This window comes from Mesocricetus auratus, unplaced genomic scaffold (assembly GCF_017639785.1).
Source record: "Mesocricetus auratus isolate SY011 unplaced genomic scaffold, BCM_Maur_2.0 Super-Scaffold_100006, whole genome shotgun sequence".
Classification (NCBI taxonomy): domain Eukaryota; kingdom Metazoa; phylum Chordata; class Mammalia; order Rodentia; family Cricetidae; genus Mesocricetus; species Mesocricetus auratus.
In genome coordinates, this window is record NW_024429190.1 from 32,816,293 (window position 1) to 32,834,411 (window position 18,119).

Genomic DNA, 18,119 nt, shown 5'->3' on the forward strand with positions numbered 1-18,119 from the left:
AATGCAAGTTATGTGACTTTTTATGACAAACAAGTCAAAGTCCCAAAGAGCAAGCCAGGCAGGACCAGGAGACTTAATGCTAACTCTGTGTTTTCGAATGTATGTCTGGACCCAAGAGAGGCTCATGAGATGAGCTCACAGTTTGTAAGCAACAGTGGTTTTTATGCAGAAGGGTCTAGAACTTTAGAGCACACCAGGGGAGGATATTTTTCCTTTTCTTTTTTCCTTTGTTTTTTTGGGACACGGTTTCTTTCTGGAGCCCTGGCTGTCCTGGAACTCATGACCCTCCTGCCTCTACCTTCCTCAGAAAATCCTATTGGTGTTCATCATCTCAACCAGCAGGAGGAGGTATTCTTAGTAAAATTTTTATTCAGTTTCATGTACGAATACATGAGTGTGTATTAAATAGACTATCTTCAAAGTGTTTTTTTTAAAAGTTAGGTCTGCTGACACGCATCTGTAATCATATCTACTCAGCAGACTAAGGCAAGGGGATCAAAAGTTCAAACCCTACCTGAACTCCAGAGTATTTGAATTCAAGGCTAGCCTGAATAACTTCCTGAAAAGTTGTCTCAAAAATGTTTTAAAGAAAGGAAAGAATCTAAATCTGGAGAGAAATCTCAGTGGTCAAGTATTTATCTAGGAAGTATAAAGCCCAGTGTTGAATCCCCGGTACCAAAGAATACTTTCATTTTGTTTCTGTGAGACAGGGTCTCCTGCATCCTAGGCTGGTATCAAACTTGATCTTGAGCTCTTGATCTTTTTGCCTCAACCTGCTGACTGCTGGCATGGCAGGTGTGTACCATTACACGCCACAGCAGCAAAGTTTTTGAAAACCATCCTAAGCCATCGTGCTGGCACTAAGTAGGTACTCTGAAGTGTTTACTGAACAAATGAATACATGGCTTTTCTTTTCCTTGACATATCAAAGATCAGGCTTCCTATGTGTTCTTTTGCACAATCCCCTCACAGATATCTGGTGGGGTCCCCAGTCTCCTTAGGAGTGCTGTGAAGACGTTGTCATGAGGCTGCACAGCAGGGAGTCCCATGCCCTCTCAATGGGTTGGAAATGGCTGGAGTAGCCCTTTGTGGGAGTGTTAGGATGTGTGCTCTGGCGATGGTAAATTCAGCTTGGGATTCAAAGTCCTCCAGTCTGGCCTGCTGTGGTCTGCCCTCCCCAGCACGAGCTGAGGCTGGGCTTCTACTGAGACCGGTGAGGGACTGGCAGACTGGCACTGTGGCTTTAATTTGCTGCAGTATCGAGTCTTCTTGATACTTTAAATAATAGTGTAGAAAAGAAGCTTTACCAAATAACTAAGATTCTCTCCTTTCATTAGCTTAATCACTGGATAGGCAACAGCCTGATAAAAATCTACTCTATAATTAAGCTAGTAGTTATTAAAACAGAGGAAGTAAATGGTTTCCATTTTATGAGTACTAAATGAACCGCGCGGTAACAGAAATCTATTATTGGGCAGGCTCAGGGGAAGCCTCAATATTAATTATGTTTGGTGGCTGAGCCCATGCGTGGTTCAGTCCGCTTGGGTAAATCTTTTGTTTACACTGCGTTCCCCGCCTTCAGCGGCCCACCGTCACACACACTCCTGGCAAACTTCTTGTTTCCACAGGCTCACCTGTGCAGGGTGTAGGCTTCGGAGGCGATAGTATTTCACAGGTCCAAAGAACCCTTCGATGCCTGCCACGTACCTGCTCCCTCCAATAATGAAGTATCCAGCTGTGTCGTTGTAATAGAAATCTTCATGGAAGCTAGGGAGGAGCACAGAGGATTGAGACAGCCTTGGGGCTGGGACCAGTTACTCAAAGAGACTCTTTCAGGGCCACTGCCACCCCTGGACCTAACTCAAGTTGCCACCGGCCTCTCAGTCTGGTTTTCAGCAGATGAGCCCACCCTAGGCTCAGATGAACTTGGGCTAGACCCAGCTCTGCTAATCAGCAGCTGTGTGACTGTTAGGACTTTATGTGGTGCAGTCCCTTTTAAACACCCAATATCTACTACTGATGTTGGTGACACTTTCTGCAATCAGTGGAAATATTGAGAATTGTTCTTCAATATTTTGGTCTAAAGGGCAAAATTTTTTATTAAGTAAACAGAAAGTAGATTAAGGAGAAACTTAAAATATAGATTATTTGATAGGGATGAGAAGTTAAATTCAATGAGGAGTCAGCATCCACAGCAAGGTCAGAGGTCATAGCCAGAGACAAGAGACCAGCCATAGATGATGTGCTGAATGTCCACATTGCCTGGAAAAGCTTGGAGCATCAGGGAGGAGGCAGGACAAAACGGGTGGCATATATAAAGTGCATGGAACCGTTCCTTGCAGTGCTCTTCATATTCAAGACTGGTGAATCCCAGACATGTACCAGTAAGGGATGGCCAGCCAGCAAGCCTCAGGCATGACTTTATTTCCTATGTAAATTGAAAAGGGGACAAAATTCCGGAGATCAAAATATGTTGCTAAATCTAAAAATGAAGATGTGGCGGCTAGGGAACCAGTTGGTAAATACAAAAACCCTGGGTTCAAGCCCAACACCACATAAGCACTACAAGTCTATAACCCTAGCACTCAAGAGGAAGAGGCCGGAAGGTCGGAAACTCAAGGTCATCCTCTGCTACACTGTGAATTCAAGGTCAGTGTCTGAGTCACATGAAGCAGAGAGAGAGGGAGGGAGGGGGAGAGAGAGAGAGAGAGAGAGAGAGAGAGAGAATAGTTTCCATTTGTATAGAGAAAATGGATATTGTTTTGTATGTTCACAAACTCTGAAATATATCCAAGAAACTAATTCTCCATAGGATGGGGAGTAGAGGCTGGAGTAAACATTGGGAGAGCTGGAGGCAAGTTTGACTCTATCTTCCCTTTTACTCTCTTCTCTTCCTTGGTTTTGACTTGTTAACACCGTGTGCACTTATTATCTATTTAAAAACCAAACTAGGACTAGGTGACGGTGTGACCAGAGCATATGTGAACAGCAGGGTACTCAAGACAAGCATCAAGTGAGAAGCTCCAGACAAAGAGGAGAGAGCCATGGACAGAGAGGGCAGATGGAAAGCCAGGAAGAGAGAACAAGATGACAGGCAGGCTGCCAGAAGCCAGGGAGCCCAGGAAGCCAAGAGTCCGGGGGACAGCAAGCTCTTGACAGGTGGGTCAGGAAAGCCAGGCAGCCGGGGGTTATTCCAGGACAGAGATGGACTGACTGCCTCTCAGCAAGACCCTGCTCTCTAGCAGGTGTACCTAGCCAGGGAGAAGCTAGGGGAGGGCAGGAAATGGACTTGGTTCGGTGGCAACTACGGTCACAGAGTCAGCACTTAGAAATGTAATAGCTTAGGCACACACAACACGGGTGAAAGAGAAGGGTTTCCACTCTGTGTATTTATGCTTTCAGAACCTCGGCCTGCCTTGACGGACTAGAGAAGATGAAGGTTCTCTCTTCCTTCCCTCTCTCCCTCCCTCACTCCCTTTCTCTCTTTCTTTTTTCAGGAGAGACTACAAAGTTAGTAACTCTGAGAGCTGAACACACTATGGTTTTCAGGACCTTGGAAAGACTGGAATGTTCTAACTCTCTCGGGAGCACTTGGTGCTGAATGGATGGATAAGAGGCTTCATTAAGGAACCAGCTTGCTGGAGGTCCCTGGTCTCGGTGACTCCATTGGCCATGCTCACAACACACTGGGGAGTTCCCTAGCAGAGGTTCTCTGCCCTCATCACCTTCCCCTCCTTTTAAACATGGAAATAACAATGTCTGTTTATAGGGTAGGGTTGCTGTGACGGTTGCTTTAGACCAAAAGTGTTGTAGAGTTCAGAAGGCTTGGAAATTTCAGTGCATGCATAGACACAACTGGTTGAACATCCTGAATCAGAAAAATCTAAAAATCAGAAACTTTTGGGACATCTAAAGTGCTCTAAAATCTGATGTGACAGTCAGAAATTGCCAGATTTTGAGCATTTAGGTTTAAGATTTTTGGGTACTCAACGTGTCTAGTGCAGTGTTGCGCACATGGTAGACACCATGGCTGTTAGCTAAAGGTGTGATTACTCATCTCATGGCTGGACTTCTGCTCCCACCATTGGAGACACATGCTTACTCCAAGATGTGCTTATTTCTCAAACAAAATACTGCCAACTATATGTTCATTGCAATCTGGCATTTACTTCAGCATGTAATCTATTAAAACAGGATTGGGGGAACCTTCAGTTCCTTCTATTAGAGACCAAGTTAAGCTGGGTCTTGAAGGGCTTGAACCTCAAACTGTTTTACAAGTGTCTTCTTTCTTTCTTCCTATTTGGGAAGGTAGGGAACACATTGTGTGTGGTTTCTAAAAAATAAAAACAAAAATACCCATAGCAAACACCAATTTTCAGAACAAAAGGAAAGCCCTGTCTAGAAAGTTTAGTACAAACTTGCATAGCAGTCCCTAATCACTCAGGGGCACAGTTCAGAACCCCAGCAGATGACTAAAACCTTACATTGTTCAAAACCCTATTTATGCTGGTTTCCTCTCCCTGCACCTTCACATAGGCTCCATTAAGAAACTCCATACAGTAAAGGATGAACAACAGCAAACAATAACAGAGCAATTAGGGCAGCGTACTATAATAAGCGTATGCAAATGTGGTCTCCTTCCAGAGTAGCTTTTGGTACTGTGTTCATCCTTCTACTGTGAGGGAGATGATACTTCAGGGAAGCACCTAACAGCTCCCTTGGGGCTTCTCAATTCACAGCATCACCACTACTGTGCTTTGGGCAATTTTTAAGTAGAGTGAGGATGGCATGAACACTGATATCTTGACAGTGGGTGTGATAACTAAAGACCAAGAGGAGTAACGGACAGGTAGCACCCACTGCATGAACAGACGATGAAGGACAAGGCGAGGTAGCAACTACTACTCATAACAGTAAGCACTTTAAAATGTACACAGCATTTACTTCCAGAATTTCCATTTAATAGTTTTGGATCTCTGTTGACTGTGGATAAGTAAAACCATGGAAAGTGAATCCTTAGGTAAGAGGAGGCACTGAATGTTTTTAACTTCACATAAGATGCTTAAGGTAGTGGTCCTTGCTTTTACTGTTTTATTCTTTTTTTCACTTAAAACAAATTACTTGTTCACTATGTCATTGCCCAATAATTTTTAAATTGTCATCATGATCAACCATCAGTAGGTATGTCTAGCTTGGTCTCCATCTGCATCGTGACATCATGTTTCCACATTTTTCTCCTCCAAAATTCTCAGTGCTTGCACAAGATTGCAAGAGAACCCTTGTACTGTGCATGGTTTGATGGTCATCAATTTTCTTGACATGAAAGCTGAGCTAGATGCTTCCAGATCTCGGACTACTCTCTTTGGATAACCACAGACACTCTGGCAAACTATCTTTCCTCTTATCTGGACATAGAGGGCCATGGTTTATTACCGAAGAGCACCAGAGCCCAGAAGATTCACAGACGCTCTTAGACAAGCCCCCGCTCAGACTCAGGAAACAGTCAGACTTGCAGCTTCTTTGAGAGGAGGCTTAAGGACCCCTCACCTCTAACCATAGTTTTTGTCTGGTGTCAATTCCCCAGGACCTGATATAAGTTCTGACTCTCTCAAGCTACTTTATTTGTTCCTAGCATTTCCAATAGCTGTAACTTTAAATTTATTTGTGAATTTATTGTTCAGTATCACTTTCCTTTATTGTTTTTTTTCTTTCAGTTTCCTGGAAATAGGAACTGCATTCCCTCTATTTACCTTCTCCCCCAACCCCAGAACTAAGCTTTATGTCTGGCATGTGAAATTTTCCCAATAAGCATGGAATTATGGAATGGACAGACAGACGGATAGATGGATGAATGGAACCTGAAGGGATTCCAGTCACCAAATGTCACTCATAGCCTTTTGTGACCAGCACTGTGTTGCTGAACACTTAATTTGTTTCTATGACACTACCTGCACCTTCATGGGATAAAACCAATGCTACATTTACACTCCCAGAGCATCTCAGAGAGCTAGGAAGATGTCTTTACAATACTTGCAACCAGGAAGCCTGAAATGAGATGCTGTTCACTTCACTGGCTTGCATCTCGGTACAAATGGGGCTCCGACTGAGATTCTATATACCTGCCCACAGAAACCCCAAGGGAGGGCTGCACACCTTGTGGACCTGGCTTTCCCCTGGCTATTCTACTGGCAGGTTGTCTGAAGAAGCTCCAGATCCTGTCAGCTTCTCTGTCCCTTGGATTAGTCACAGAAGCCACTGTCATAAAGAAAGCCTACCTGTGTTGGATGCTTTCTGCCAGTGTTGACACACCTTAAGACTTCTGCTTTATCCTCAGCCTCATGCTCTACACTCTGATATAATTATGGACTTACTCTTGACCTTTTTGCAGCTAAGCGATGATACATCCTTATATTTTCTAAAAAAACCAAAACCCTAGTCCTTAAATCCAGCCCCCCAAACAAACAAACAAACAAACAAACAGAAAACAAGGATTGTCCTAAGCTCCTGGAGCCTACTAGAAACCAGTTGGAGTTACATGCAAACAGGAATGACTGAAAAGAAGAGTGTGGCTTCTAGTTCCCCCTCACCCCTCCCTGCTCTGATTTCTCCAGTAGCCAGTTTCTGAGGGACTCTGGGTATCTTGCTATAATGGGGTTTCCCAGATACCTAATGAAGGCTGTCTGTGGCTGACAATATAAAACCCACTATTGTGTGTGTAAAGCCCACTATTGTGTGTGTAAAGCCCACTATTGTGTGTGTAAAGCCCACTATTGTGTGTGTAAAGCCCACTATTGTGTGTGTAAAGCCCACTATTGTGTGTGTAAAGCCCACTATTGTGTGTGTAAAGCCCACTATTGTGTGTGTAAAGCCCACTATTGTGTGTGTAAAGCCCACTATTGTGTGTGTAAAGCCCACTATTGTGTGTGTAAAGCCCACTATTGTGTGTAAAGCCCACTATTGTGTGTGTAAAGCCCACTATTGTGTGTGTAAAGCCCACTATTGTGTGTGTAAAGCCCACTATTGTGTGTGTAAAGCCCACTATTGTGTGTGTAAAGCCCACTATTGTGTGTGTAAAGCCCACTATTGTGTGTGTAAAGCCCACTATTGTGTGTGGATATCGGAACAAATTAAAAACAACAAAGCACAAGGCAAGGCCCCGCTTCTCAGCTTCTATAAGTCGTGTGGAGATGGTTCCAGCAGGATGGAAAGCTGTGCCCATATCAATAGCTGCACACACTTCAAGCCTAGATTATGAACATAAATATGAAGACTGTCTGCTTTTATGCTCTACACTACGCCAAAGTTTCCAGGCGATCACAATGAGCAACATTAATACTTAGATTTATTTTCTTTAGAATCCTTCGTAAAGATAATTTTCAAAGAAAATAAATTACAAAGGAGCTACAAAGGAAGAATTTATGGTGAGATTTGGAAAAAAGATTGACTACTTTTCCTTGTTTAGTACCGTGTGTGTGTGTGTGTGTGTGTGTGTGTGTGTTTGCAGGAAAGTGGATGCCTGGTAAAATTAAAAAGTACAAAGTCTAGCTTGGGCCTAGAGATGGTCCAGTGGGTTCAGACACTTGCCACCAAGCCCCACAACTTGAGTTTGATCTCAAGGACCTACGTGGTGAAGGTGGAGAAGCAACTCTTGCAGCTTATTCTTTGGCTTCCACATGTACATGGTGACTGACCTATATATGTCCAACATGGCTGACCTCCACATGTACACATGCAAGTGTGTGCACACATGGGGGGGGCATAAAAAACCTAAAACAAGAATAAACTAAAAGCAACGCAACAAAAAGTCTGGCCTGGAAAAGCTGAAGGGGTATGTAGAATAACCTTACTGTTGAGGGCTACAGCATGAAGACTATGGCAGAAAGTAGCCGTAGAGTAGTTTACTTGTGAATGAAAACCACACTTACCTAATGGTCTGATTATGGTAGCTTTTCAAGTCCCATCCAGTGCTGGCAGTGACCACTATCTACATTGGGAGAGAGATAGAAGTGTCAGGTAGGTCTGCCCATCCCATGCTATAAATACATACAGTCCTTGGTATACATTACTCATGAAATGTGCTTGTCATTCTCCTGATTAATTTTTACAAAAATAAAATTAACAGTTTACTAGCCCTGTGTATATTTTAAGACTTAATAAATTTAGCTTTCCCAAATGACTGGATGGTGTGTCTAAAAATATCTACAATGCAATTTCTGCTGGTGGATTTTAGATGCTTCCAGACTTTAAGCCAGAGGTTGATTGGATGTGTCTGTGCCTCTAAACTCACGAAGGAGATGGGGAAATGCATCTGGTGGTACAAGTAGGTTCTGAAGTTTTTCTGATTTTACCAGAGTCACAGGGGAGACAAGATGGGTGCTGTATGTTCTTCACGGCTTGTTGGTCCCACCTCCCTTCCCCTAAGCAACAATAGTCATCACCCTCATTTGGGCGAGGAAAATGTTCTTCTCATGATGCCATGTGTTATCACAAGTAGCCTCTTCTTAGATCTAGGGATACTGTGTGAATCCCTGAACTAATGGGGACACTTTTACTCTGACACTTCCACAAGAAGTGTTTAGCAAATGTGCCCTGACCTTTCTAAAGTCTCAAAGACTTAGAGGTCACCCTGTGTCTACGGAAGACAAATTAAGTCACTAGAAATCAACCCTACCAGTCATGGGGCATGTAAGAAGAGAAAATTACCCAACCGCTTGTCTCTCTTAGCAGACTTTTACCTTTAAGTAAGTTATTCACCTAGGAAAAGCAGTAAATGTTGGCAATTCCATCAGAGGTCTGGACCTATGTCCATGAAGGAGTCCAGATGAGGCAGAAAGAAAGGAAAGTCTGGAAGCATCTGAAATCCTCTGGCAAAAGAACACACACACACACACACACACACACACACACACACGCCCGTTCCCTGCCCCTCCCAGCTCTACTTTCTCTTTTATCTTTCTGTTTTTCCTACTCTGCTAGGACTTCATCCCACCACATACGCATGCAGCTCATCTCTTTACCTAAGGGACGATATCCTTTGATTGATCAACATTGTCTATGATTCTCTACTGCCTTGCAAGCTGAAGTCCAAGGTCCTGCACATTCTAGCCCCAAAGATACAACTTTTCTTCCATTAGTTTCCTATATCCCTCGAGTTTATATATTGGAAATTTGATTCCCAAATGTAGGTATTGATTGTATTTTGAGGTGAAAACTCTGGGATTTTTATTATAGGAAACCATGAGGATCGGACCCTTTGATGAGATTAGCAGCTACCTAAGAAGAGAAGGCCCAAAAGATGGTTCAATGGGTAAGGGTGGGTCCACCAAGCCTAGTGACCCTAGTTTCATTTCACATGGTGGAAAGAGAGACTTGATTCCTATAAGTTGTACCCTGACTTCCATATATGTACAGTGGCATGTGAACATTGGAGCTCACACATACATATTATGCATACACACTAAAACACATACATATATATGTAGATGTAATTTAAAAATTAAGGAGAAAGAGAGATCTGAATTGGATATTCTCTCTGGTTATCTTCTAATGATGCCCATGTTGTAATGCAGCCAGATGGCTCTTACTAGATGCCAGCAATAGCTTTCAAAACTATGAGGAACTAACTTCTTTGTCTCCAGTAGTCTGTAGTAACAGACTAACAGCAGTCAACTTGGCTTATCTATGAACTTCCCAATCATGTGCAGAAAAATCCCCCTTCTTTCTTCTCTATTTAAATTCTGCCCAAACATAAAAACCTTGTACACGAACGCTTCCCTGAGCATCCCAGCATGGAACACTGTCTTCCTTCTAGAAATCAATATGAATCATTTGGCAATTAAGCTTGCCTTATGACTTCTCTTCACGTGCTTAATGTTACTTCCATAAATAGTCTATAAGTAACTGGAGCCTGGTGCCTTACATACACACAGCAGGTGCAGAATAAGATCTATGAACCTGCTCTGATTATTTGATGCTTGTCTTGGTGACACATCATGTACCTCACATACATGGGCATGGGTAACATGAACCTCAACTAAGTTACTGAACATTTTTAAGAAAAAAAAAACCACAAAAATTTCCAGCCAGCATTTTACTCAGCCCTCTCAAGAAGGCAGCAAGAACTAACCTGATTAATTTTTTTTCTCTTCAAAAAACAGAACTGTGGAAACCTTAAGCATGAGGGAGGACCATGCATTATCTAATGCATGAGACAAACAAAATGTCTCCTCCAGTTTTGTTCTAGGAAAATCACAAATCAATAAGAAAAGCTGATGAGAAAATAAAGTAACCAGAAAAAAAGCTAGCATGCCAGCATCGCATCGATGGAGAAATAGAATCATCTTCAATTACAACAACAGATTTCCCACAATCCATAAAATCTCTGTTATGGGGGGTTTGAAACCGTTATGAGCAATGTTTTATGTACAAAATAGATAAAGACCCTCCATCCTACCACAATCATTACTTATCCACGTTGGTTATTATGAGTGTGTTTAGTGCCAAACATAAGCAATTGTTTCAACTGCCAAAAGCAGTCAAATCATTTCTTAGCTGAACTAGCCAATAAATTCCAAAAAAACCCCAAAAAACAAAAAACAAAAATAAGTTGTAGATCTAATAAGGCCATGTATTGGCCTTGACACTTATGTGCACAAAAGCCTCCCTCCCTATGGGAGAAGGACCGAATAACTCAGATAAAGTGGCTACAGAGGTGACTATATTATTTACTCCTTCACCACAGAGTGGAGAGAAGCACTTCAAAAGTTAATTACATGGGATGAGACTCTTATGATTTAAACTTCCATCTATAAAGTTCCATTTAGCAAGTTCGTAATTGTAAAGGGCTCATCGTTTGCCAAATTCCCTTCCAGGCTTTGTGGCTCTGGGTTCACAACAATGTTTAGCTCAAAAAGATGCTCCTGTGACTCCAGGCAGAGTAAACGCATAGATACCTGGCTTCCACTGAAAGAGATATCCAGTCGGAGCCACTCCTCCAGAGGGAGGGTGAACTTTGTTTTCACAGCCAGGTCTTCCCCTCTGACAAGATGCACTTGAATATGCAAACCACCTACAAAGAAGACACAGTTGTGACTTTAGCAAGGAGCACCTCATGGTATGTGAAGAGGCAACGCTTTCTCAATAACTCTCCAAAGAAGTTACATGAATCCCCCCCCCCAGGTGCAGTGCGATGCACACATGTAGTCCCAGCACCAGAGACTGAGGCAGGAAGGAGAGAGTTAGGATTCCAGGCCAGTCTGTCTTACACACACACACACACACACACACACACAGAGAGAGAGAGAGAGAGAGAGAGAGAGAGAGAGAGAGAGAGAGAGAGAGAGAGAGAGAGAGAGAGAGAGAATGCGGACCAAAAAAAAAAAAAACAACAAACCAGCAACACCCAAAAATGCATTTGTACATGCATTTCTTTGTAAATAAGGTATTTATTTGGAGCCCTAGGGGGGGAGAAAAAAGACTAATTTAGAGCTCACGGTTGGTTCCCTATGGTCTTATCTGCAAAAACAACACCCAATTTCTATATTCAATTTCTATTTCCAAATGAAAAGAAAACAGATACCTTTGTCTAACAACCTGAACCCAAGACTCATCTAGGTCTCTTCAATTTATTTTCCCAACTTTACACAGCTGTCATGATTCCACAATCATTCTTAGTAGGATTATTTGACTGAGTCTACCCAAAATAATCAATTTGTTTTTGGTGTGTGTGTGTGTGTGTGTGTGTGTGTGTGTGTGTGTGTGTGTGTAAGGAACATGCCTTTCTTTCCCCTTTCCTATTTTACTGGATCACACATCTAAGTAGCATAATTACAAAGCCCACACAATCACCATCGGCTGCTTGCAGAATAATGTACATTTTAACCTCATAGAGCTCTGGCACTGACAGTATCTTCCTTATCCTGGACAGATGTTTCTGCCAGGAGAAAGAGTGTAAGGAAACCACAAGATCGTTTCAAGGCTCTGTTTATACTCACCCTCTTCCGTAAGAAACACAGAAGGTGTGCCGTACATCTCATTAGAATCAACAAAGTACAGAATTCCACAGAGACTGGACTCGCAATAATGGAGTAAATAAAGCCACAGTGAAACTGTAACCCTAAAGGAGGGAGGCGGAAGAAAATTCTGCAGATATCATCCAAGAACAGGTAATTACAGTTAACAATGACCAAGTAAATTGCTTTCTTTCTAACGAAGGGGTGGATTTGCCTCAGTGTTCATCATGGGAGATGAGCTTGCAAAGCCTGAGATTTTGAGACAAAAGAGGTAGTTATAGTAACTGCAAAGACTGGAGTTAAGCTCCTTTGTACAAAACTCGCTGACATTCTACCTTGCAGCAAAGCTGTTCCAGGGCTCTCTGAGATGCTCACGTGCCAGCAATTTGAATTCTTGATTGAGGCTGATAAAGCGAGACGGTGAATAAAAATATGGATTTTTAATAAGAGGTGATGTGATAAGGAGCTATTCTGATATCTGTGATTAAAAGGTAAAAAAATGTAATTAGAGCTTTTTGAGCAATTTTGTTTCTTTCGAAGATAAAAGCCCCAAATGTAATGCTCTGCAAATGGCATCTCCACGTGACACGTGGACACAAATGCACCATCTTAACACTCACATTAGGGAACTTTAGTAGCCCAGTTCTGGCCGACAGATATGGCACAACTCATCTAATTACACCATTCCTGCATGGGGCTACTTCAGTGGGACAGGGGTAGAGCGGGTTGGGGAGGAGGGCCACTATGACAGATGGCTCAGTTGGTAAAGGGCTTGCTTTACAAACATGAATACTTGAGTAAGATACCCAGCAATCAGGGCAAAAGGCCAGGAGCAGCGGTGCTTGCTTGTAATCTTAGCACTGGGGAGACAGACAGAATTCCCAGGCTCACTGGCCAGCCTAGCCCAGTTGGCAAGATTCAAGCCAGAGAGACACCCTGCCTCAAAAACAAGTTGGACAGCTCAACTTGAACAACCAAAGGTTGACCTCTGGCCTCCAAATGCATGCATACACATGTCTGCAGGCACACATCCAAAATGTGTATACACCCATATACATATAAAAGCGAAAAATTGGCTGGGCCGTGGTGGCGCAGGCCTTTAATCCCAGCACTCAGGAGGCAGAGGCAGGTGGATCTCTGTGAGTTCGAGACCTAGCTCTTGTAGACCTAGTTCCAGACAACCTCCAAAGCCACAGAGAAACCCTGTCTCGAAACGCCTCCCCCCCCCAAAAAAGGGGAAAATTGTACAACTGTGATTTATGGAATGAGGCTAAAATAATAGTAGCAAACTCAGTTAGGACCGTTTTAGTCAAGATCCATGATGCATTCATCCCTCAGGAAATATTTGATAAATACTTGTAGGAGGTGCCACACTGTGACCAATAGCCCAGCGACAAAGAGCAGGGAATCAGCACATTGGGTGTATGACACACGGCTCCATGTAAAACAAATGCATCAGGCTCTTTCTACTTAACACCGTAGCTAATTTGAAGCCTGGGCTATGGTAGCAGTGGCCCTCAATTCTTTGGGGGCTACAGCCAAAGAACTCTTTCCAAATACTTGTAAAAGGGCCTTGAAGTCAGTGTCACAATATGCAAACAGATGGTGTCACAGACTTCCCTCCTGACCCGCCCAGCTGAGCGAGCCCATGAAGATAAGTTATTACAAGGAAGCTTAGCGAGAACATACGCTCCGTGAGTGACTCAAGATCTTTCTACCGCCAGCAGCACAGGAAGAATTAAATCACTCGGCTAAATCCATCTGATCTGAGGTGAGAGAGGAGCCATTCGGAGCATCTTCGGCTCAGTAGAAGGAAAAATAGATGTGGATTCTGCTGAAATCAAAGGAGATCAGAGGCCCAGTGTGTTCTAGCAGCTCATGCGATCTTCCAGGATGGAATGGGCCAAGGCCACGACTACAATCCTGTGCTGGCTTCGGGTGGCTGCACTTGAAGCCTCATAAGATCTGAGCCTCAACATCTTGCTGCCTGCTCATACCATCTCTGGGGCCAGCCAAAAAAGACGAAGGAGAGAATGGAAGGCTCCTATGTGCAGAAATAATTTCCACTTACATTAAGGTTTCCTGGTTCTCTGATTCTCTTTAAGCATTTGTGCAAAGTACCTTGCTAAGCCATGCCTTTGGAAGGGGTTTTCCCACTAGCTACCAGGTGTACAGATAGAAACAGGTCCATCCCACCAGCCCACAACCTGCCCCCTTACATGGGGTAGTCCACTCGCTGGCTTCGGGTGGCTTCCAGCTCTCGGTTCTGGAACTTTGGAAGCTTCTTCACGATGCCAGTGTTTTCTCCACTGGAGGCATACGGGAAACTGAGGAGGGCAACTGCATCTGTAACCATCACAGAATTCATTTTCAGTACTCTCCAGAGAAGCACTCCTACCTAATGCACACCCTTCCAGGTACCCTTGGTTCCCAGTTCCAGCCAAACGGTTAAAGCAAAAATACGACTAAGTATTTGCAGAACACGGAATCTAAGCCAGGAACCACCATGCTAATTAAGCACACCAGCAAGACAGGCTTCATTAGTTTTCATTACAACTTCAAGTCTTTGCTATTAGTTCCATTCTGTGGAAAGAAAGTCCAAGGTTAAGTTCACAAAGTTCAGAGGTGATATGGTCAGACTTCAGGTTTAAACTCAGGCATCTATCTATCTATCTATCTATCTATCTATCTATCTATCTATCTATCTATCATCTATGTATCTATTATCTATGTGTCTACCAACCATCTATTTATCTATCTATCTATTATCATTTATGTATCGATCTATCTGTCTATCATCTATCTATTTTCTTTGTGGCACTCAAGGGCCTTGCACAATGTAAGCAAACACTCTGCCATTAAGTTACATCTCCAGCTGGCTTTTGTGTTCTTAACCACATTGCATACAGCCCTTTAATGCTAGGGAAAGAATTTTCAATTTGTGTTATAGTTATAACGACATTAGCGCTTTGACAGAACTCAATGAAGGTACATCCAGTTTATAGCAGTATAAACATTACACATGCATTATTTTATTGAATCCTCATTATCGTGGCCAGTGCACAGATGGGGAAATAGAGGCATGGTTTACCAAGGTAGTAACTAATATTTGGTGTACTCCAGGCATCATGGCAAGAACAACTCAAGGGTAATATTACTAAACTTCATTACAAATGACCAAGTGAGCCCTTTAGCACAGCACTTGACAGATGAAAACCTGAACCTTACAGAAGGATAAATAAAAAGAAGCAGGGCTGGGATTCAAACTTAAGCAATTCAGTTTTAGAATTCGTACTTTTTAATTTACATTTCTGTTTGTGTTATTCCGATTTTACAGTTCTGGGGATCAAACCCAAGCTCTTGCACACCCTACCACTGGTGCATATCAGCCCCATTTTGTTTTGGATATGAACACCACCCACACTCAACTTATCACCTCTGTACAAATGACTAATTGCATCCCTGAAATGGGGAAGGGAAATGGGGTGTGTCCTTCTGTGTACTGTGATTATATGTTTTTCTTACTGATTGATGAATAAAACTGTTTCAGCCAGTGGACAGGCAGGATTTAGCCAGGCAGGAAGTCCAAACATGGATAGAGACAGGTAGTAGGTGGAGTCAAGGATATGCCATATAGCTACTGGGAAGGTAGGATGTCCAGGCATTCTTCTGTAAGCCAAGACCACATGGAGATTCACAGATTAATAGAATGGGTTAATAATTAAGAAAGAGCTAGCCTGAGCCATCAGCCAAACAGTTTATAATTAATATAAGCTTCTGTGTGTTGATTTGGGACTAAATGGCTGTGGGACCGGGTGGGACAGAAACTTCCGTACACAGAAGGGTTCCACTTTCTTTCACAAGCATGGGGGTGTGGAGCATAGGCATATCCACAGCAGATCCTCTAGGGGAAAGCAGCCTCTTCGGATCTTTATCTAACATCTACTGCTTTAATGAAGGCTAAGTATACATTTCTATTTTCCATATTCACTTGACCTAGGAATAACTATGCCTTTCTCTTCCTTAAAATGCTCCTGGGTTTAAACATCCATAATTCAATGATAGAAACAACCCACTCTTCCCAGGACTCTTGGGAAGATGAGTTTGTTTCTGTAAGAGTCATCAAATACACAGTATTGGCACATATTACAGGTTTCCTCATCCTGGGAGACCAGATGGCTCTGTTCATTTCCCAAAGAGAAACCAGAAACTGTAGTAAGTGTAGAAGTACCTTGAATTTAATACGATCTGAAAAATCCCAAAAGCAGTTTTTAGAATCTCCAGCCCTTGTATATATATTTAATAGGATTAAGCAAGCCAGTTCCCTGAAAGCATCTAAATCATGACATGAATTTGAGCTCCATTTGGGCACAGAGGACTTGCTGGTCTGTTCTGAGTGCAGTGATGGGGACTGTAAATGGAAATACTGCAGCGGTCTTCGGACGCTGAAGCTAGCTCATCAAAAAGGTTGATCTCTGCTGACCCTGGACTTGGCTTCTGTGTGTTGAGGGAAGCAGAAGAGGCCAGATAGCCACATTTGCGCCAGGAAGTCCAACGCACATAACAAAGCAACCTCACACCAGGAAAACGAAGCTTCACGAAAGAGGTTTTGCTCACCTAGGATCAAAGTGCCCTGCAGCCAAGGACTGTGGAGGGAGAATGCTCAACCAAACTTCTAAAAATAGCTTTGCAAAAACACATAGTTTTGGTTTCCAACAAAGTCAAAGGCACGGACATTTTCTTATCAGTTCTGTAGCTTTAACAGTTTTGTGGTGTTTTTTCCCTCTGTGTCATCTTATATGTGTTCTTTACAAACACAATTAATTAGCAAGAATGGCATTTTAGAATCCATCTAGAACAGGAGAGCATATAGGTTTGCTGACTATTAGCTGACAGTGGCTGTTGGGAATATCAGAAGAAGTTCCTTGACTTATGATGGGACGACATCCTCATAGGTATCAACGGCAAAAAATTAAATATAAAAAATGTACTTAATACCCTAATCTACCAATCATTATCACTTAACCTAGTCCATCTTAAATGTGCTTAGAGCACACGTTAGCCTAAAGTTGAACAAAATCATCTTACACAAAACCTATCTTACAATGATGTAAGCGCCTATGACTCGCTAATACTGTACTAAAAATGGAAACCACAATGGTTGTGTAGGTTTGTCCACTGTCAAAAGTTAAGAAATTCAGGGCTGGTTTAGTGGCTAAGAGTCCTCTCTGGACCACCAGGAGGACCTGGAATCTCATGGAGGTAACAATGTGACAAGTCAGCCATGGTCTTACAGGATGCCTAGACCCCCAGCAGTGATTATCATTGGAGTTTGCTGCCTACCAGCCTAACCCAAAAGTTTAAAAACTGGGGTCAGGGAGAGACCCAGCCTCAAAGATACAATGCAGAAAGTAACAAAGCAGGATACCCAATGCCCTCCTTTGGCCTCCACGTGCACACCACATAGGTGTGTGCACTTGCACATACATACACGCAGAGAAGCTGAAAAATCCTAAGTCAATCCATCATAAATCAAGGCTCATTTGTAATTGACCACAAGAGTAGACTGGGGAATAACAATGCTTTTCACCATCAAAACATTTATAGCTAAGTTGGGTACTAAGAGATGTAGTGACATATTCAGTTGTCTCTGGTGGTCCATGAAAGTAGGGCCTTCCTTCATTCACTTATATTCTCAGAGCCTGGAACAGGGCCCAGTGCTTGATTTGGATTCCATAAGTAATGGTGAATAAATGAATGCATGTAACTATAGAAAGGTTAGAATTCAAACACTCCTCTCTTTTTTCCAACACTTTCAACAATTCTAGGATATGCACCATGCTACTTAAGACAAATAATCCTTTGAAATCCTTCCTTCAAGTCTATTTCTTTGACTCTTGTATGAGATGAGGTTGGAGAAGGAGGAACACACACACACACACACACACACACACACAATTTCATAAAGGAGGTACATATTTGGAATTCTTCCTGAACTGCTTTTGTTTTGTTTCTTTACATTTTTGAGCAACAAGAGGCACTGATTATTAAATGGTGCAAATTCCTTCATTTGGAGACAAGAAAAATGTCACTATCCTGATGATAATT

At 42.6% G+C, this 18,119-nt stretch overlaps 1 protein-coding gene across 1 annotated transcript in view; it reads right to left on the reverse strand.

Annotated features, from left to right (window-relative positions):
* Sel1l3 (SEL1L family member 3) overlaps positions 1-18,119 on the reverse strand; it is a 108,166-nt gene that overhangs the window by 68,471 nt on the left and 21,576 nt on the right. The window contains exons 3-7 of the mRNA XM_013112524.3: positions 14,231-14,357; positions 11,994-12,115; positions 10,953-11,068; positions 7,926-7,984; positions 1,635-1,767 (exon numbers count right to left, since the gene is read on the reverse strand). Coding sequence (XP_012967978.2) covers positions 1,635-1,767; positions 7,926-7,984; positions 10,953-11,068; positions 11,994-12,115; positions 14,231-14,357 — 557 coding nt within the window. The remainder of the gene's footprint in view (positions 1-1,634; positions 1,768-7,925; positions 7,985-10,952; positions 11,069-11,993; positions 12,116-14,230; positions 14,358-18,119) is intronic.